We start from the raw sequence: 21,787 nt of genomic DNA, 5'->3' as shown, positions 1-21,787 counted from the left end.
AATTCGGGTTAATGTGGAGTAACAACAATGCAGTTGATCCATCCTCAGTTTTCTCCTATCACAGCCATTAAACTCACCATTGGCCTCATGGTGAAATCCCTGAGTGGGTTCCTTCCTCTCTGGTAACCGAGGACACCGATATCTTTGTAGTGGCTGGGTGTATTGATACACCATCCAAAGTGTAATGAATAACTTCACCATGCTCAAAGTTGATATTCAATGTCTGCTTTCTTTATTTTTACCCATCTACCTACAGGTGTCCTTCTTTGTGAGGTATTGGAAAACTTCCCTGGTATTGGAATTTCATCTGTGTTTGAAATTCTCTGCTCAACTGAGGGACCTTACAGATAATTGTATGTGTGGGGTACAGAGATGAGGTAGTCATTAAAAAATAATGTTAAGCACTATTAGTGCATACAGAATGAGTCCATGCAACTTACTATGTGACTTGTAAAGCACATTTTTACTCCTGAACTTATTTAGGCTTGTCATAACCAAGGGGTTGAATACTTATTTACTGAAGACATTTGAGCTTTTAATTTTGTATTAATTTGTAAACATTTCAAAAATATAATTCCACTTTGACATTATGGGCTATTGTGTGTAGGCCAGTGAACAAAAAAATCTCATTGTAATCCATTTTAAATTAAAGCTGTAACACAATATTTTTTTTTTAAAGTGAATGCACTGTATTTCACTGCTATCGCTGGTTAAACCAATTGTTTATCCCCAAGGGTTGTTGAGTGAGACTATTCCTCTTGGCTGGCTCAAATAGGTTTTGCAGCTCCGTTGGAATACTGTTCCAAATTCTGGCGTCCTGCGGTGAGAACCTCTAGGAGGTCTGGTGTGGGAAATGGGAGGGAAATGCTCAGAATATTGTGGCTGGAAAATATCCCTCGCAATCCATCTGACACACAATCCATCGGACACACAAACATGTCCACATCTGCTCGTTGATGCGCCATTGTATCTAATTCAAACAAAAATATAATTTAGGCTACTTTTTCATGTATATTTGTTTTCAAATTGCATTCCAGGGTGTCATATTTACAAGACCGAGAAAATACCATGAGTTCATGTCGCAAAGAAACGAGCCATGATGCTGTGAATGAATCTATTTTATCTGATCAATTTATGTGAAGGTATTCCAACATTTCTCTGCCTCTGGTCTTGTGGGTTGGTTTAATTAACCCTGCAAATGAACACTAGCAGTGAACATGTGTCGGCACTAGTTAGCCATGATGCTAATGGCTCCCTGTCTCCGGCTAGTGTAAAGGGTTGCGCAGATCGAATCTGGTATCAGAGAACTGGCCATCACCCTAAAGATATCTTCTTTAAATACTCTGACAGTAGTAGTTCCTGCTTCCGAGCTGGCCTGTCAGAGTAGAGATCAAGTGTGGTTTAAACTTACTCAACCTATGTTGATTGTTGGCGCCCAAACTGGTCCCAGCCCCAGGGCGCTCCCATTGGCAGGTGTAGTTGTTGCTGGGCAGAATATCTATGCGCTCCTACCCTAAATACCGTTATCTCACATCTGGTTCTTGTTACTGCTAAGTTTCAGTTCTAACAAAAGACAGTCTGTTTAACTGCCTAAATGTTGTACGTGTCTCCCACAACTCATGATAGCTGCCTACACCTCAAGGCCAGCCACAGCCTTTCCGCTAGTCACATCATATGTTACAAAATGTTGCTTTTAACATACACAGACACCCTCATGATAGGCCAAGCATATTTTCAATCCTCACACTAGACAATTCCATAAAGCTCAGCCTCATGGGAAACGGGGGAAATGTTGTTGAACGTGGAGAATACCACTATTCTACATCTGAGCAAATGCTACTAAGGGGGAAATAAATATGACAGCTTTAATTGCTTCGGTTGAGGGAAGAGAACATTTATGAATGTGAACCGTTTCTGGAAGGAGATTTTTTTTTAAACGACGGAGGGTGGGGTGGGTAAACGCCTGGGTAGATTAAGACAAAACAAACAAAGCCAGACGAGTTCTGGCACGCTGCCACTAGGTTGTTGTTGACGCAACACCGCTACTCAGGCAACTACAGATGCCTCAACACCAACCTCCACAACCACACTGCAACGCCCCTACCTCATCTTGTGCTAGCCCAGACGCACCCTTCCACATCCTTTACCCCCTCCTTGAACCAGATGAAACAAAATTAGCATCCTGTGGATGGATGATGGGGAGAGAGAAAGATCGGAGGAATATGAGAGAGAGAGAGAGAGAGAGAGGGAGGAATATGAGAGAGAGAGAGGGAGGAATATGAGAGAGAGAGAGAGAGAGAGAGAGAGAGAGAGAGAGAGAGAGAGAGAGGAGGGAAATATGAGAGAGAGAGGAATATGAGAGAGAGAGAGAGAGAGAGAGAGAGAGAGAGAGAGAGAGAGAGAGAGAGAGAGAGAGAGAGAATAGAGAGAGGGAGGGAGGAATATGAGAGAGGGAGGGAGGAATATGAGAGAGAGAGAGAGAGAGAGAGAGAGAGAGAGAGAGAGAGAGAGAGAGAGAGAGAGAGAGGAATATGAGAGAGAGAGGGAGGAGAGAGAGAGAGAGAGAGAGAGAGAGAGAGAGAGAGAGAGAGAGAGAGAGAGAGAGAGAGAGAGAGAGAGAGAAGCCTCCTGCTGGATTATGACACGTAACCATGGAAACATATTAGAGGGCTATGGGGGGAGGTGTTGCGGCACAGTCAATAGCGCTGGTGTTGCGGCACAGTCGATAGAGGTGTTGCGACACTGTCTTCTCCTGCCTCTGATCATGCTGCAACATCCCTCATCACGATGCCACCAATATTTTTGGTAAATCGTAAAAAATATACTGATGCACCAAATGTAGATAGAGCAACGTTGCCTCGTTATTCAACTCTAGAACACAGAAATATTTCATAGACAAAGGTTTTGTAAAGGGAACAGTGAGTAGATTATTAAAAACCTGAATTATGTAATGCACCAGACATCACAATGCATTTCACAGAAACTGAAATGCAATATAAAATATGTATGAACATGTGTCTGTCCCCCTGGTACACAAAGACTTTAAACCTCCACCACGATCAACATCACGATTTTCAAGTCCAACAAGCAGAAAAACAGTCCTGACCTGGGATAGGGTTCCCCCTGCAGTGATGCATTGGCTTTCCTCATGTAACAGGCATGAGCTCTCATGTCATTGTGGTAGCTATAGCTGTAGTTAGTCGTTTTCATTTTGAAATAGTTCTAGATAGCTAGCCTTTGAGCTGAGCTAGCTACATGGTGGCTTGTTTGTGCCAAAAGTTTTACTCAAAACATTGAAACTTGATTTTCAATGCAATAATAAAAAAGAACAGGGCTGGTTTTGAAATGTAATTAAAACATAACTACATAGCACTTTGTAAACCCCGTACATTGCTTGATATATGAAAACAATTAGCATTAGCCACTGGTGTGTCAATATATCGAAATAATAAAAAATAATACACTGTAATGAAACAGCAGGGAGCAGATCTCGAACCCTCGACCTTCTGGCCCGAGGTCCAGCGCGCTATCGACTGTGCCGCAGAAGCATGCTCGTGCGGCAGAGTCGATTTCCGCGCTTATAAACCCAGAGTCGTTACAATACAGTATATGCCATTTAGCAGACGTTCTTATCCAAAGCAATTTACAGTTATGCGTGCATGTTTTTAATAACCTAGCCCATCTGGTCAATACCTTAATTTTACAATCCTGCTGCCAAAATGTGGTAAAAAATAGGACTTTTTAAAAGAAAAGCTGTTAGTCTAGATTAGCATTAACCTAGTTGTTAGCCTGGATTAGCATTATCCCATTTGTTAGCCTAGACTAGCATTTGGCTAGCTGTTAGCGTAGATTAGCATTAGCCTAGCTATTAGCCTATATTAGCATTAGTCTAGCGGTTAGCTTAGAATCATTAGCGCCTCACCTTTCTGTTCTGCTTTGAGCTGCTCCTCCAGCTGGAAGTCATTCTGCCGGTTGCCCAAAACGAAGGCCAGGAAGGAGAGGATGAGGGCGTCCATGATGCCAACGACGGCCAGCATGTAGGCCCAGCGCACCGAGCAGTTTCCCAGCGTGTACTTCCCTGTCTCCTCGCCACACATGTCGCGTACCACCTCCGCATCCCAGCCATCCGGGAAGATCATACAGCCCAGGAGCAAACACACAGCTATGGGGAGAAAGGAGTTCTAGTTTAACGACCACACTGCTGCTGTATGTTTTAGCGTACTTGAGACAGGGTGAAGTACGCTATACATACAAAAGTATGTGGACATATCTTCAAATTAGTGGATTTGGCTGTTTCAGACACACCCATTGCTGACAAGTGTATAAAATCGAGCACACAACCATACGATTGTTTATCCCATGTGTAACTCTGTGCTGTTTTTGTCGCACTGCTTTGCTTTATCTTGGCCAGGTCGCAGTTGTGAATGAGAACTTGTTCTCAACTGGCCTACCTGGTTAATGCTGCAGTAGTTTATGTGTCGGGGGGCTAGGGTCAGTCCGTTATATCTGGAGTACTTCTCCTGTCTTATCCAGTGTCCTGTGTGAATTTAAGTAGGCTCTCTCAAATTCTCTTTCTCTCTTTCTTTCTCTCTCTCAGAGGACCTGAGCCCTAGGACCATGCCTCAGGACTACCTTGCATGATGACTCCTTGCTGTCCCCAGTCCACCTGGCCGTTCTGCTGCTCCACTTTCAACTGTTCTGCCTGCGGCTATGGAACACTGACCTGTTCACCGGACGTGCTGCCTGTCCCAGACCTGCTGTTTTCAACTCTCTAGAGACAGCAGGAGCGGTAGAGATACACTCAATGATCGGCTATGAAAAGCCAACTGATATTTACTCCTGAGGAGCTGACTTGTTGCACCCTCGACAACTACTGTGATTATTAGCCATATTCTGTTATAATCTCCACCCAGCACAGCCAGAAGAGGACTGGCCAACCCTCATAGCCTGGTTCCTCTCTAGGTTTCTTCCTAGGTTTTGGCCTTTCTAGGGAGTTTTTCCTAGCCACCATGCTTCTACACCTGCATTGCTTGCTGATGGGGTTTTAGGCTGGGTTTCTGTACAGCACTATGAGATATCAGCTGATGTAAGAAGGGCTATATAAATACATTTGATTTGATACTTTCCCCAATGCATAGTTCCAACTGTAAAGTTTGGTGGAAGAGGAATAATGGTCTGGGGCTGTTTTTCATGTTTTGGACTAGACCTCTTAGTTCCAGAGAAGGGAAATCTTAACGCTACAGCATACAATCACATTCTAGACGATTCCGTGCTTCCAGCCTGTTTCAGCATGACAATGCCCCCCGTGCACAACGCAAAGTTCAAACAGAAATGGTTTGTCGAGATCGGTTTGAGAAAGCCCTCACCTCAACTCCATGGAACACCGTTGGGATTAATTGGAACGCTGATGGCGAGCCAGGCCTAATTGCCCAACAACAATGCCTGACCTCACTAATGCTCTTGTTGCTGAATGGAAGCATGTCCCCACAGCAATGTTCCAACATCTAGTAGAAAGCCTTCCCAGAAGAGTGGAGGCTGTTATAGCAGCAAGGGGGGACCAACTCCATATTAATGCCCGTGATTTTGGAATGAGATGTTCGACAAACAGGTGTCCACATAATTTTGTTCATGTGTAGTTTTGGGGAAGTGGGAAATATTATGAGGTGTACAGATTTAGAGGGTGGTGAGGAGGATAAATGAAGTGTACACTAGAGAGGGGGTAAGGAGGTAGATGCAGGGGGTATGGAATGGGGGAGTAGTATAGGGGGGACAGCGCACGGGAACGGTGTTGTGTTGGGAGGGTTAGGTGAGATGTAGGCAACAACATTTTGGGAGTAACGAAAGTGTACAAAATAAGGGGACATGGAGCAAAAAGGAAAGCGATGGAAAGAAATCAAGTTTTTTTAAATGTGACACTGCATTTCACACTGCATCCTAAGTCAACCCTCATTGTCAATGGACCCGCTTCGCAAGCATCCCTCTCTGTCTTGCTCTTACACTCAACCAAAGCTGAGCCAGAAGGAGAGAGAAAATATTAATAACGAAAACAGCAGGAAGAGGAAATCTTCCTCCAAGGTTCAGTGGAGAACACTGACGTTGCAGCTGAGCCCAGTGAAAAAGCCAGATAAAGAGTTGTGCGTCTGTCCTTTGCCACAACACACAGTCATTTATTATACGGTTCAAGCGGCCACTGTATGTTTTAGCATACTTTGCTTGAGGCAGGGGCACTGTATATGGATTCCTGCGGCCAAAGGGATCAACTTGAAGCAGAGATACACTGCTGCACTTGCACTGTTTGTGGAACGTGAAAAACCGGTGTGAAATCGCTAGCAAGTTAGTGGTGTGCGCTAGTAGTGTTTCAATCGGTGACATCACTCGCTCTGAGACCTTGAAATTCTTGTTTCCTTAGCTCTGCAAGGACCGAGGCTTTTGTTGAGCGATAGGTAAAGATGCTTTGTGGCTGACTGTTGTCGATGTGTGCAGAGGGTCCCTGGTTCAAGGCGAGGAGAGGGATGGAATCAAGACTGTTACAATTCAAACTGTTGACCCGGATCACTCAGTTGGGCTTTTTCATTCAATAGGGGTTTCAGTACATTATCTAAAGCCATCTCTTTAAATACGGTGTACCTTTAAGTTCGAATTTTGTCGTCAGACTAGAATATATTGAGAGAACACGTTCAGAATATTAGGGATCAATGAAATAAAGACATCTAAATATATGCATATTCGTCTCCGTTTCAGCACCAGTTGGTAGATTTAAAAATACTCTGATATTGTAGATTATTTAGGGTTAGGAAAGTACACTGAACAAAAATATTAACTAAACATGCAAAGTGTTGGTCCCATGTTTCATGAACTGAAATAAAAGATCCCAAAAATTCTCCATACACACAAAAAGCTTATTTCTCTCAAATTTTGTGCACAATTTTGTTTACATCCCTGTTAGTGAGCATTTTTACATTGCCAAGATAATCCATCCCCTGACAGGTGTGGCATATCAAGAAGCTGATTAAACAGCATGATCATTACACAGGTGCATCTTGTGCTGGCGACAATAAAAGGCCACTCTAAAATGTGCAGTTTTGTCACACAGCACAATGCCACAGATGTCTCAAGTTTTGAGGGAGTTCCTGACTGCAGGAATGTCCACCAGAGCTGTTGCCAGAGAATTGAATGTTAATTTCTCTACCATAAGCCGCCTCCAACGTCGTTTTAGAGAATTTGGCAATACGTCCAACTGGCCTCACAACCGGAGACCACGCCTAACCACGCCAGCCCAGGGCTTCCACATTCGGCTTCTTCACCTGCTGGATCGTCTGAGGGGGAGGGATCGAGGAGTATTTTGGTCCGTAATAAAGCCCCTTTGTGGGGAAAAACTCATTCTGATTGGCTGGGCCTGGCTCCTAAGTGGGTGGGCCTATGCCCTCCCAGGCTCAACAATGGCTGCGCCCCTGCCCAGTCATATGAAATCCATAGGTTAGGGCCTAATACATTTATTTAAATTGACTGATTTCCTTAAATGAACTGTAACTCTTTAACAGTTTTGAAATTGTTGCATGTTGTGTTTATATGCTGTCAATGACCAAATCGCCTTCTAGTGTCCTCATGGATGGAATGTTATCAACATTTTTCATAATTTCACAATTAATAAATAATATTTGGAAAAAACAGTTGAAAATCCGGTGTTTCCATGTAAAACAGTTTTGTTATATTTCAGTCTTCTCTGATGTATATGACATGTAATATTGGTATGCAAACTGAAAATGGAATACATTGGTACATGTCTTATTTTTTCTTATGTCTTATTTTTTTAAAGTCAATAATCATGTGTGTGAGGTGTATACTTTTGTTTCAAAGTAGATTTGTTTGACTACCATGAAACACTGTGTGACCCTGATTTAGCCCACTACTTCAAACCAGAATAAAAAGCAAGTGTCTCCAGACAGAAGTTCTGTTCATCTGTAGTATACAGATTTAGTAGTATTTTGTCTCTACTTTTAAGAGGAGCAGGGAGACAGATTGTTTTCTGTCAGTGTCAAAGCCCAATGAGCGCTGATCTACGAGCGCCGATCTACGAGAAACAGTCTACGAGCGCCAATCTACGAGTGCCGAGCGTCTATCTATGAGAGCCTATCTACGAGCACCGATCTACGAGCGCCAATCTACGAGCACCAAGCGCCGGTCTACGAGCGTCGAGCGCCTATCTACGAGCACCGGTCTATGAGAGCCTATCTATGAGCACCAGTCTACGAGCGCCAATCTACGAGCGCCGATCTATGGGCGCCGATCTACAGGCGCCGTTCTACGGGCGCCAATCTACCAGTGCCTATCTACGCTGTGGAGGTAAAAGGTCCTTTGATCCACTGCTGTCACACACACGCACACACATACACACACACCGAGGAGGAGAGGAGGCAGAGCGCTTTTTTAAATTATTGATAATGAAGAAGAGGGAGAGAAAAAGAGGGTGAGAGGGAGGGAAGGTGGGAGGGATGGAGGGAGGGTATGTGGGAGGGAGTGAAGGTGGGGGAATGGATGGAGGGAGGGAGGGATGGGAGGGAGGGAGGGAGGGAGGGAGGGAGGGAGGGAGGGAGGGAGGGAGGGAGGGAGGGAGGGAGGGAGGAGGAACAGAGGGAGGGAGGGAAGGTGGAGGAATAGAGGGATGATGGGAGGGAGGGATGGAGGGAGAATGCCAGAGTGAAAGAAAGCCTCAAAGGAGTAGGAAAGAAAGGGAGGATGAAAAAATGATTGGCATAGAAAGGATACAGTCAGAAAGGAGAGCGAAAATGTGGAGAAGAACCCCAAAAAAGATGGAACAATTGTGAGAAAAATAAGATAGAAGGATATTTAGGGAGTCTGATATGAAGAAGGACGTGATATTGATTCAGATTCATCGTTACTATGACCCCCCCAGCCACACGCACACAAGGACGCACGGACACACACGGACACACACGGACACACACGGACACAGACACACACACACACCCACACTCCCACACTCCCACACTCCCACACTGTCACGTTCTGACCTTTATTTTCTGTGTTTTGTATTTAGTTAGTATGGTCAGGGCGTGAGTTGGGTGGGCAGTCTATGTTTGTTTGTCTAGGTTTTGGGAATTTCTATGTTTCGGCCTAGTATGGTTCTCAATCAGAGGCAGGTGTCATTAGTTGTCTCTGATTGAGAATCATACTTAGGTGGCCTGGGTTTCACTGTGTGTTGGTGGGTGATTGTTCCTGTCTCTGTGTGTTCACCAGATAGGACTGTTTTGAGTTTTCACATTTCTTGTTTTTGTTAGTTTGTTCATGTGTACCTTTACGTATTAAAAAGTACCATGGACAATTACCACGCCGCGTATTGGTCCTCTGATCCGTTTCGCCTCTCCTCTTCGGAAGAAGAAGAGGAAATTCATTACAGAATCACCCACCAAAATCGGACCAAGCGGCGTGGTAAAGGACAGCGACGACAGCAGCAGCAGCATCAACAACAGAGGCCACCATCACAGGACTCCTGGACATGGGAGGAGATACTGAACGGAGAGGGACCCTGGGCACGGGCTGGGGAAAATCGCAGCCCCAAAGCAGAGCTGGAGGCAGCGAAAGCTGAGCGGCGGCAATATGAGGAGCCAGCACGGCAGTGCGACAGGTACGAGAGGCAGCCCCAAATTTTTTTTTTTGGGGGGGGCACACGAGGTGTGGTACTAAGCCAGGTAGCAGACCTGAGCTCACTCCTCGTGCTTATGATAAGCAGCGCATTACTGGTCAGGCACCGTGTTATGCGGTTAAGCGCACGGTGTCGCCAGTGCGTGCCCATAGCCCGGTGTGCTATAGGGCAGCCCCCCGAGAGTGCCATGCGAGTGTGGGCATTGAGCCAGGGCGTATGGTGCCTGCTCAGCGGGTCTGGTCGCCGGTACGCAGTCTCGGTCCAGGTTATCCTGCGCCGGCTCTGCGTGCTGTGTCTCCGGGCGCTGGGAGGGTGCAGTACGTCCTCTGCCTGCGCTCCGCTCGTACCGGGCAACTGTGGGAGTGGAGCCTAGGGGAGAGGTGCATGTAGTAAGCACTAGATCTCCCGTGCTTACCCACAGCCCGGTTCAACCTGTGCCTGCACTCTGGAGGGTCCGGGCTAGAGTAGTTGTCCAGCCTGGGGAAGTGGTGCCAAGGTTGCGCACCAGAGCTCCAGTGCTCCCTCACAGCCCGGTCTTTCAGGCTCCTCCTAACACCAAGCCTCCTGAAGGTCTCCCCAGCCTGGTGGTTCCTGTGGCAGCCCCACGCACCAGGCTGTCTCTCAGTCTCCTCCCCCGCAGGTGCTCCCACCTGTCCGGCGCCGCTGCCGGAGCCTCCCGCCTGTCCGGCGCCGCTGCCGGAGCGTCCCCGCCTGTCCGGCGCCGCTGCCGGAGCCTCCCGCCTGTCCGGCGCCACTGCCGGAGCCTCCCGCCTGTCCGGCGCCGCTGCCGGAGCGTCCCGCCTGTCCGGCGCCGCTGCCGGAGCGTCCCGCCTGTCCGGCGCCGCTGCCGGGAGCGTCCCGCCTGTCCGGCGCCGCTGCCGGAGCGTCCCGCCTGCCCGGCGCCGCTGCCGGAGCCTCCCGCCTGTCCGGCGCCGCTGCCGGAGCGTCCCGCCTGTCCGGCGCCGCTGCCGGAGCGTCCCGCCTGTCCGGCGCCGCTGCCGGAGCCTCCCGCCTGTCCGGCGCCGCTGCCGGAGCGTCCCGCCTGTCCGGCGCCACTGCCGGAGCCTCCCGCCTGTCCGGCGCCGCTGCCGGAGCCTCCCGCCTGTCCGGCGCCGCTGCCGGAGCCTCCCGCCTGTCCGGCGCCGCTGCCGGAGCCTCCCGCCTGTCCGGCGCCGCTGCCGGAGCGTCCCGCCTGTCCGGCGCCGCTGCCGGAGCCCCTCAGCCCAGAGGCGCCAGAGCCCCTCAGCCCAGAGGCGCCAGAGCCCCTCAGCACAGAGGCGCCAGAGCCCCTCAGCACAGAGGCGCCAGAGCCCCTTAGCCCAGAGGCGCCAGAGCCCCTTAGCCCAGAGGCGCCAGAGCCCCTCAGCCCAGAGGCGCCAGAGCCCCTGCCCCTCTGTCCAGAGCTTCTGCCCCTCTGTCCCGAGCTGCCCCTCTGTCCAGTGGGGTCATTGAGAGGGGTTGCCATGGTGAGAAAGCCACGGAGGCGGACAATAAAGCGGACTAAGACAATGGTGAAGTGGGGTCCGCGTCCCGCGCCAGAACCGCCACCGCGGACAGACGCCCACCCAGACCCTCCCCTATAGGTCAAGGTTTTGCGGCCGGAGTCCGCACCTTTGGGGGTACTGTCACGTTCTGACCTTTATTTTCTGTGTTTTGTATTTAGTTAGTATGGTCAGGGCGTGAGTTGGGTGGGCAGTCTATGTTTGTTTGTCTAGGTTTTGGGAATTTCTATGTTTCGGCCTAGTATGGTTCTCAATCAGAGGCAGGTGTCATTAGTTGTCTCTGATTGAGAATCATACTTAGGTGGCCTGGGTTTCACTGTGTGTTGGTGGGTGATTGTTCCTGTCTCTGTGTGTTCACCAGATAGGACTGTTTTGAGTTTTCACATTTCTTGTTTTTGTTAGTTTGTTCATGTGTACCTTTACGTATTAAAAAGTACCATGGACAATTACCACGCCGCGTATTGGTCCTCTGATCCGTTTCGCCTCTCCTCTTCAGAAGAAGAGGAGGAAATTCATTACACACACACAAACTCACACATGCACAACAGACACATGCAAACATACGTGTACTGTAGAAACACACACACATACACACAAAATCTAATAATTAAACACTAGATACACAAAAGCAAACATCTTTATTTTTCTGGTCTGATTAGCATTTTAATGACTTAGTTTCAATTAAAACCACTGTCGTAACGGGTTGCTTCCTCACGCACTATTCATCATGCCCTGGGGAGCCACTTAATTTCTTTCTCTCTCTCTCTCTCTCTCTTGTTCTTTGTTTGTTTCTTTCTTTCTCTCGCTACACTAACCACATTAGATCAAACTGGAATGGAGTACTATTAACGTTATATTACTTCATTAGATCACACTGGAATGGAGTACTATTAACGTTATATTACTTCATTAGATCGGATGTCATAAGGTGAATGCACCAATTTGTAAGTCGCTCTGGATAAGAGCGTCTGCTAAATGACGTAAATGTAAATGTAATGTATATGTAGATCACACTGGAATGGAGTACTATTAACGTTATAATCCTTCATTAGATCACACTGGAATGGAGTACTATTAACGTTATATTACTTCATTAGATCACACTGGAATGGAGTACTATTAACGTTATATTACTTCATTAGATCAAACTGGAATGGAGTACTATTAACGTTATAATCCTTAATTAGATCACACTGGAATGGAGTACTATTAACGTTATATTACTTCATTAGATCACACTGGAATGGAGTACTATTAATGTTATATTACTTCATTAGATCACACTGGAATGGAGTACTATTAACGTTATATTACTTCATTAGATCACACTGGAATGGAGTACTATTAACGTTATAATACTTCATTAGATCACACTGGAATGGAGTACTATTAACGTTATAATCCTTAATTAGATCAAACTGGAATGGAGTACTATTAACGTTATATTACTTCATTAGATCACACTGGAATGGAGTACTATTAACGTTATATTACTTCATTAGATCAAACTGGAATGGAGTACTATTAACGTTATATTACTTCATTAGATCACACTGGAATGGAGTACTATTAACGTTATAATACTTCATTAGATCAAACTGGAATGGAGTACTATTAACGTTATATTACTTCATTAGATCACACTGGAATGGAGTACTATTAACGTTATATTACTTCATTAGATCACACTGGAATGGAGTACTATTAACGTTATAATCCTTCATTAGATCACACTGGAATGGAGTACTATTAACATTATATTACTTCATTAGATCACACTGGAATGGAGTACTATTAATGTTATAATCCTTCATTAGATCACACTGGAATGGAGTACTATTAACGTTATAATCCTTCATTAGATCACACTGGAATGGAGTACTATTAACGTTATAATCCTTCATTAGATCACACTGGAATGGAGTACTATTAACATTATATTACTTCATTAGATCACACTGGAATGGAGTACTATTAACGTTATAATCCTTCATTAGATCACACTGGAATGGAGTACTATTAACATTATATTACTTCATTAGATCACACTGGAATGGAGTACTATTAACGTTATAATCCTTCATTAGATCACACTGGAATGGAGTACTATTAACGTTATATTACTTCATTAGATCACACTGGAATGGAGTACTATTAACGTTATATTACTTCATTAGATCACGATAATGGGCTACAACAAAATGTGTCCTGTTGGGGGTAGTGGAGGACCAGAGTTGGGAAACACTGGTCTACAGGCCAGATGCAAACCAAGACCTCACACTACAGATGGGTCACCAAAACGTGTTGTTTTATTGGGCCGTTCCTCCTGATTAACTCCCTCCTTCTGATTCAATCTGAAGGAAGGAGAACCCTTTGCATGATGGAACTCTGGGCTTGTACTCATAAAGCGTCTCAGGGTAGGAGTGCTAATCTAGGATCAGGTGTTCCCTGTCCATACACGTTAATCAAATCAAATCAACGTTTATTTGTCACGTGCGCCAAATACAACAGGTGTACAGTGAAATGCTTACTTACAAGCCCTAACTAACAGTGCAATTTTTAAAGGAAAATGAGGTATTAGGTACACAATATATAAGCAGCTCTAACCTTTAGATCAGTGCGAATGTTACCTGTAATCCATGGCTTCTGGTTGGGGTATGTACGTACAGTCACTGTGGGGACAACGTCCTAGATGCACTTATTGATAAAGCCAGTGACTGATGTGATGTACTCCTCAATGCCATTGGAAGGAATATGTTCTGGAATCCCAGAACATATTTCAGTCTATGATAGCAAAACAGTCCTGTAGTTTAGCATCTGCTTCATCTGACCACTTTTTAATAGACCGAGTCACTGGTACTTCCTGATTTATTTTTTCCTTGTAAGCAGGAATCAGGAGGTTATAATTATGGTCAGATTTGCCAAATGGAGGGCAAGGGAGAGCTTTGTACACGTCTCTGTGTGTGGAGTAAAGGGGATCTAGAATTATTTTCCCTCCGGTTGCGCATTTAACATGCTGATAGAAATTTGGTCAAATTGATTTAAAATTCCCTGCATTAAAGTCCTGGCCTCTAGGAGCGCTGCCTCTGGGTGAGCGGTTTCCTGTTTTCTTATTTCCTTATACAGGTGACTCAGTGTGGTCTTAGTGCCAGCGTCCGTCTGTGGTAGTAAAGAAACAGCCACAATTTTTTAAAATGTAAATTCTCTTGGTAAGTGTGGTCTATAACTTATCATGAGACTTTACTACAGGTGAGCAAACTCTAGAGACTTCCTTAGATTTCGTGCATTAGCTTTTGTTTACAAATATACACAGCCCGCCTGTCTTACCAGAGTGTGCTGTTCTGTCTAGCCGGTGCAGCGTATATCCCGCCAGCTGAATGTTATTCATGTCGTCATTCAGCCACGATTTCGGTGAAACATAAGATGTTATAGTTTTTGATGTCCCGTTGGTAGGATATTCGTGAACGTACCTTGTCTAATTTATTGTCCAATGATTGTACATTGGCAAGTGATATTGATGGTAAGGGCAGATTTCCCAGTAGCCGTCGGAGTATCTTTACGAGGCACCCCGCCCTGTGTCCTCTGTACCTGTGTCTCTTTCTCTTGCTAATGACGGGGATTTCGGCCTTGTTGGGTGTCTGAAGTACATCCTGTGCTTCCTGCTTTTTGAAGAAAACATCTTTGTCTAATCCGAGGTGATTCTGATTTCCAGAAGCAATTTTTTGACGTAAGATACGGTGGCAGAAACATTATGTACAAAATAAGTTACAAATATCACGAAAAAAGACACATAATAGCACAATTAGTCACCCGTAAAACGGCTGCCATTTCTTCCGGCACCATCTTCTTTAGTCAATAATCATAATGATTTGATTATGATTATTCATTATGATCTAAAAACGTTTTGTAGATCAGCACTCCTACACTTAATGAATATGGCCCTGGACTTTAGACAATTCATTTAGGCCTGAATTCTAACTTGAGATCTGTGCTCTAATCCCGAGTTTTCACTTAATTCTTCCATTGACATCAACGTATGTGTCACACCCTGACCATAGTTTGCTTTGTATGTTTCTATGTTTTGGTTGGTCAGGGTGTGATCTGAGTGGGCATTCTATATTGGATGTCTTGTTTGTCTATTTCTATGTCTGGCCTGATATGGTTCTCAATCAGAGGCAGGAGTTAGTCATTGTCTCTGATTGGGAACCATATTTAGGTAGCCTAGGTTTCACTGTGTGTTTGTGGGTGATTGTTCCTGTCTCTGTGTTTTGCACCAGATAGGGCTGTTTTTGGTTTTCCACGTTTATTGTTTTTGTTAGTTTATTCATGTCTGGTGTCTTTATTAAAAAACATGAATAACCACCACGCTGCGTTTTGGTCCACCTCTACTTCACCTAAAGAAAACCGTTACAGTATGATTTACCTGATCAAATTCCTCCCCACTCCTGTTCCTCTGTGTTCTGATTGGCTGCCTTCTGAATGTTGCTGGCAGACACAGTTAAACAAGATTTAGACTTAATGATTAATTGACAATTATTTAAATCTGTGTCAGGGATTTTGGAAAAGGCTTTTATAAATGTAATGTTGCTGAACTCCCAACTGTATTCTCCCTCACTCCCTAAGCACATGCTGGTGTGTGTGTGTGTGTGTGCGTGCGTGCGTGCGTGCGTGCGTTTGTGCTCGGGTTGGAGATCAGTGTAGAGCTGATCCCATTTTGAGACACAGCACTTTGAAGTAGTTTTGTCTGTTCTGTCTGCAGAGAGACAGTGCCCTGATGTAACACTAGTGCCACCTCCATCACTCCTGTCCTGCTCCTGGGCTTTTCTCAAACGTAGTGCACTATGTAGAAAATAGGGTTCAATTTGGGACTCAGACAAACTCTTTCTCTTGCAGAACCGCGGCAGCTCCCAATTAAAAGGACAAGGGGATACACCCAGGGGATGTACACCAAGAATATAGCTAAGTAGTGACCAACTGAGAGCTGTACCTTTATTAAGATCTACTTCTATGCTTTTTCTAGCATTGTGCTTTGGGCTTTTGAGCAGCTTGAATTCTTTTGTGAGAAAAATACTTTATTGGGCATTTATTTGATTTGGAGACAATTACTAAACAACAAAAGAGGTCCATGTATCTTCAATAGCGATGATAAGGCTTGGAGAAGCGCTCCTAAATGGAGAGACCAGTCGACATTAGCTGGAGGAGTGGTGGTCCCATGTGAGTGTCAATTTAACTAAAATTTTTTACCCCCGGGCTCGGGAGAGACAAGGGTTGAAAGTCATGCATCCTCCGATACACAACCCAACCAAGCCACACTGCTTCTTAACACAGCGCGCATCCAACCTGGAAGCCAGCCGCACCAATGTGTCGGAGGAAACACCGTGCACCTGGCAACCTTGGTTAGTGCACAATGCGCCCGGCCCACCACAAGATGACGCTAGGCCAATTGTGCGTCGCCCCACGGACCTCCCGGTCGCGGCCGGTTACGACAGAGCCTGGGCGCGGACCCAGAGTCTCTGAAGGCACAGCTGATGCTGCAGTACAGCGCCCTTAACCACTGCGCCACCCGGGAGGCCGTGAGTGTCTATTTGCTTGCATCCCTAATGGCATTCTATTCCCTATGCAGTGTACTACTTTGATATGGCTCATAGGGCTCTGGTCAAAAGTAGTGCATTATTGGCCCTGGTCAAAAGTAGTGCACTATATAGGGAATAGGGTGCTATTTGGGATGTATCCTCTATCAGATGATCTGGTGGTGTGTCATCTAACTGGTTCCCTGCTGATTTCATAGACTGGTCTGATGCCACAGAGAGCAGGTTATCGCCACCATTGGACTCTGGAGGACTCTGGAGCAGTGGAAGCAGTGGAAACACGTTCTCTGGAGTGATGAATCACACTTCACCATCTGCCAGTCCGACTGACAAACCTGGATTTGAATGCTACCCGCTAGAATGCATAGTGCCAACTGTAAAGTTTGGTGGAGCAGGGATAATATTCTGTGGCTGTCTCTCATGGTCCGGGCCCGTTAGTTCCAGTGAAGGGAAATCATAATACTACAGCAAACAATGACAATCTATACGATTCTGTTCTTCCAACTTTGATGCAACAGTTTGGGGAAGGCCCTTTCCTGTTTCAGCATGACAATGCCCTCCGCACAAAGCCAGGTCCATACAGAAATGGTTTGTCGAGAACAGTGTGGAAGAACTTGGAAAAGTCCCATGCTCTTTGAACATAACTACATTTCCCAGATGTCCCTCGAGGCATCAGAGTTCCATAGGTGTTAATTAACTTTTCGTTGGCCCAGCTGGGAGAAAGGGGCGTGAGGTGGAGGAACAAATGACTTAACTGTCAACCCAACACTAACGCCAGACTGCACACACAGACACACACACACACAGACAAGCAAGCAAACACACACACACACACACGCAAACACACACACACAAATACATTTTCACAAGCACATGATCACATACGGGAATAAATCAAAGCCATCAAAGGCACACAAACATACACATACTGTAAATAGTACATCAGAACTACTAAACCACACTGGAAGAAACATCCTGTACAGTGCTTCAGGTCTTTTAAGAATTATAAATTATCTTAACCCACTTGTGTTAGATTACTGTATACACCTCAGCAACATTTCATATTGGTTGAAGCACTATCTTATTCATCTCCATAACATAACCTTTTACTCAGTTTATATCAGGTATCATTTTGAATGAATGCCAATTAATTTAATAATGACACCGTTCATTCTACTTCCCAGTTCCAATTTCAGCTCTTTTGAATTAGCATTGTGTTTCCTATCAGTAGCATTGTCTTTCCTATCAGTAGCATTGTCTTTCCTATCAGTAGCATTGTCTTTCCTATCAGTAGCATTGTGTTTCCTATCAGTAGCATTGTCTTTCCTATCAGTAGCATTGTCTTTCCTATCAGTAGCATTGTGTTTCCTATCAGTAGCATTGTCTTTCCTATCAGTAGCATTGTCTTTCCTATCAGTAGCATTGTGTTTCCTATCAGTAGCATTGTCTTTCCTATCAGTAGCATTGTGTTTCCTATCAGTAGCATTGTCTTTCCTATCAGTAGCATTGTCTTTCCTATCAGTAGCATTGTGTTTCCTATCAGTAGCATTGTCCATTCCTTTTCACAGCACCTGCATCGAAGCTGATATTGGATAATCAAAGAGCATTATTTTGAGGGGGATGTCATCTGCTCTTTAGTTTAACATACGGTCCACAGTCGACAAGATGGAGCAGAGAAAGAGAGACATCCAGCAGGGAACCAGGTGCTATGGACGAATGTATGCATGTGTGTGTGTGTGTGTGTGTGTGTGTGTGTGTGTGTGTGTGTGTGTGTGTGTGTGTGTGTGTGTGTGTGTGTGTGTGTGTGTGTGTGTGTGTGTGTGTGTGTGTGTGTGTGTGTGTGTGTGTGTGTGTGTGTGTGTGTGTGTGAATGCAAGTATGTGTGTGTGTGTGTGAGAGCATTTCTCAAATTAGTGGAACAGTGACCCATGTAAGATTGGTCAACGCAGCCAATTATCCAAGAGCATTGCTCTTACAACTATCAGCACAGCAAGACTTCAAGATGAACGCACACACACACACACACACACTCTCCACGCACACATACTCAAACATTAGATACAAGTCACGATCCCTCTGCTGTCACACTGTACTAGGTCTCTCTCACGGTATGAGAAAAAAGAAGGAGAGCGAGGGAAGGGAGAAAAGAGAGCGAGGGAAGGGAGAGACAGAAGGAGAGACAGTGACACAGCGATAGAGAGAGACAGAAGGAGAGACAGTGAGACAGTGGTAGAGAGAGAGACAGAAGGAGAGACGGTGAGACAGCAATAGAGAGAGAGAAGGAGAGAGTGAGACAGAAGGAGAGACAGTGAGACAGCGATAGAGAGAGAGAAGGAGAGAGTGAGACAGCGATAGAGAGAGACAGAAGGAGAGACAGTGAGATAGTGGTAGAGAGAAAGACAGAAGGAGAGACGGTGAGACAGCGATAGAGAGAGAAACAGGAGAGACAGACAGCGATAGAGAGAGAGAAAGAAGGAGAGACAGTGAGACAGCAATAGAGAGAGAGACAGAAGGAGAGACAGTGAGACAGTGGTAGAGAGAGACAGAAGAGATGGTGAGACAGCGATAGAGAGAGAAAGAAGGAGAGAGTGAGACAGTGGTAGAGAGAGAGACAGAAGAGATGGTGAGACAGCGATAGAGAGGGAAAGAAGGAGAGAGTGAGACAGTGGTAGAGAGAGAGACAGAAGAGATGGTGAGACAGCGATAGAGAGAGAAAGAAGGAGAGAGTGAGACAGTAATAGAGAGAGAAACGGAAGGAGAGAGTGAGACAGAGAGCGAGACAGACATAAAGGAGGAGTAATGAGAGTGGAATGAGGAGGAAGGACAGAAACACAAACAGGGTGGCAAATAAGAAGCTACTCGAGCCGTTAACGCCACGATACGGGAAGGTCATGGAACCATGGCAACCAACTGGGCCCACGGATAAGGACGAGAGAGAGAGAGAGAGAGAGAGAGAGAGAGAGAGAGAAAAAGGAGAAAGACAGAGGAAAGAAACAAGGGAGGAAGAGATAAAGATATATACACACACACACAGTATTGGCAGCCAAAACAGAGCAAACACACATGACAAATAGTCATTGTGGCAGTGCTGCTCCTGCTGTGTGTTAGAGATTGGCAGTATCTAACAATTCCCCTACCATTGACAGGGGACAAGATTTAGAACAGCCAGTCATTTTATCAGTGTTACATGTATAAAAACTCATAATTAATGTTATCTTACCTACATTTCAATGTTACCACATGTTCAATGGTACAATATGACATACGTAAGCACAAGCTAGAGTGGGACGATCACATTGAACAATGGCTACTGCCTGCCAGTTGAACAATGGCTACTGCCTGCCAGTTGAACCATGGCTACTGCCTGCCAGTTGAACCATGGCTACTGCTTGTCAGTTGAACAATGGCTACTGCCTGCCATTTGAACCATGGCTACTGCCTGCCAGTTGAACCGTGGCTACTTCCTGCCAGTTGAACCATGGCTACTGCTTGTCAGTTGATCAATGGCTACTGACTGCCAGTTGAACCATGGCTACTGCCTGCCAGTTGAACCATGGCTACTGCCTGCCAGTTGAACCATGGCTACTGCTTGTCAGTTGAACAATGGCTACTGCCTGCCAGTTGAACAATGGCTACTGCCTGCCAGTTGAACCATGGCTACTGCCTGCCAGTTGAACCATGGCTACTGCCTGCCAGTTGAACAATGGCTACTGCCTGCCAGTTGAACCATGGCTACTGCCTGCCAGTTGAACAATGGCTACTGCCTGCCAGTTGAACCATGGCTACTGCCTGCCAGTTGAACCATGGCTACTGCCTGCCAGTTGAACAATGGCTACTGCCTGCCAGTTGAACCATGGCTACTGCCTGCCAGTTGAACCATGGCTACTGCCTGCCAGTTGAACAATGGCTACTGCCTGCCAGTTGAACCATGGCTACTGCCTGCCAGTTGAACAATGGCTACTGCCTGCCAGTTGAACCATGGCTACTGCCTGCCAGTTGAACCATGGCTACTGCCTGCCAGTTGAACAATGGCTACTGCCTGCCAGTTGAACCATGGCTACTGCCTGCCAGTTGAACCATGGCTACTGCCTGCCAGTTGAACAATGGCTACTGCCTGCCAGTTGAACCATGGCTACTGCCTGCCAGTTGAACCATGGCTACTGCCTGCCAGTTGAACCATGGCTACTGCCTGCCATTTGAACCATGGCTACTGCCTGCCAGTTGAACCATGGCTACTGGGTAAGTTTGACATATACAGTCGTGGCAATTTTCACAAAGTCTGCTGCCTCAGTTTGTATGATGGCAATTTCCATATACTCCAGAATGTTATGAAGAGTGATCAGATGAATTCCAATTAATTGCAAAGTCCCTCTTTGCCATGTAAATGAACTGATTCCCCCAAAAACATTTCCACTGCATTTCAGCCCTGCCACAAAATGACCAGCTGACATCAGGTGTGAGTGTTGACGAGAACAAGGCTGGAAATCACTCTGTCATGCTGATTGAGTTCGAATAACAGACTGGAAGCTTCAAAAGGAGGGTGGTGCTTGCAATCATTGTTCTTCCTCTGTCAATCATGGTTACCTGCAAGGAAACATGTGCCATCATTATTGCATTGCACAAAAACGGCTTCACGGGCAAGGATATTGCGTGTCCGGAGAAGACAAGGTGAGCGCTACCATCAGTCCTGTGTCATGCCAACAGTAAAGCATCCTGAGACCATTCATGTGTGGGGTTGCTTCTCAGCCAAGGGGCTGGGCTCACTCACAATTTTGAACACAGGCATGAATAAAAAATGGTACCAACACATCCTCCGAGAGCAACTTCTCCCAACCATCCAGGAACAATTTGGTGACGATGAATGCCTTTTCCAGCATGATGGAGCACCTTGCCATAAAGGCAAAAGTGATAACTAAGTGGCTCGGGGAACAAAACATCGATATTTTGGGTCCATGGTCAGGAAACTCCCCAGACCTTAATCCCATTGAGAACTTGTGGTCAATTCTCAAGAGGCGGGTGGACAAACAAAAACT

The 21,787-nt window shown here is 45.8% G+C and overlaps 1 protein-coding gene across 1 annotated transcript in view; it reads right to left on the bottom strand.

The window, feature by feature from the left end:
• Positions 1–21,787, bottom strand: part of LOC118399712 (LHFPL tetraspan subfamily member 3 protein-like) — a 47,328-nt gene that overhangs the window by 11,162 nt on the left and 14,379 nt on the right. The window contains exon 2 of the mRNA XM_052473959.1: positions 3,923–4,162. Within this exon, the coding sequence (XP_052329919.1) occupies positions 3,923–4,162 (240 nt within the window). The remainder of the gene's footprint in view (positions 1–3,922; positions 4,163–21,787) is intronic.

This window comes from Oncorhynchus keta, chromosome 21 (assembly GCF_023373465.1).
Source record: "Oncorhynchus keta strain PuntledgeMale-10-30-2019 chromosome 21, Oket_V2, whole genome shotgun sequence".
In the NCBI taxonomy this organism is placed as follows: Eukaryota; Metazoa; Chordata; class Actinopteri; order Salmoniformes; family Salmonidae; genus Oncorhynchus; species Oncorhynchus keta.
This window is presented reverse-complemented; position numbering and strand designations above follow the sequence as displayed.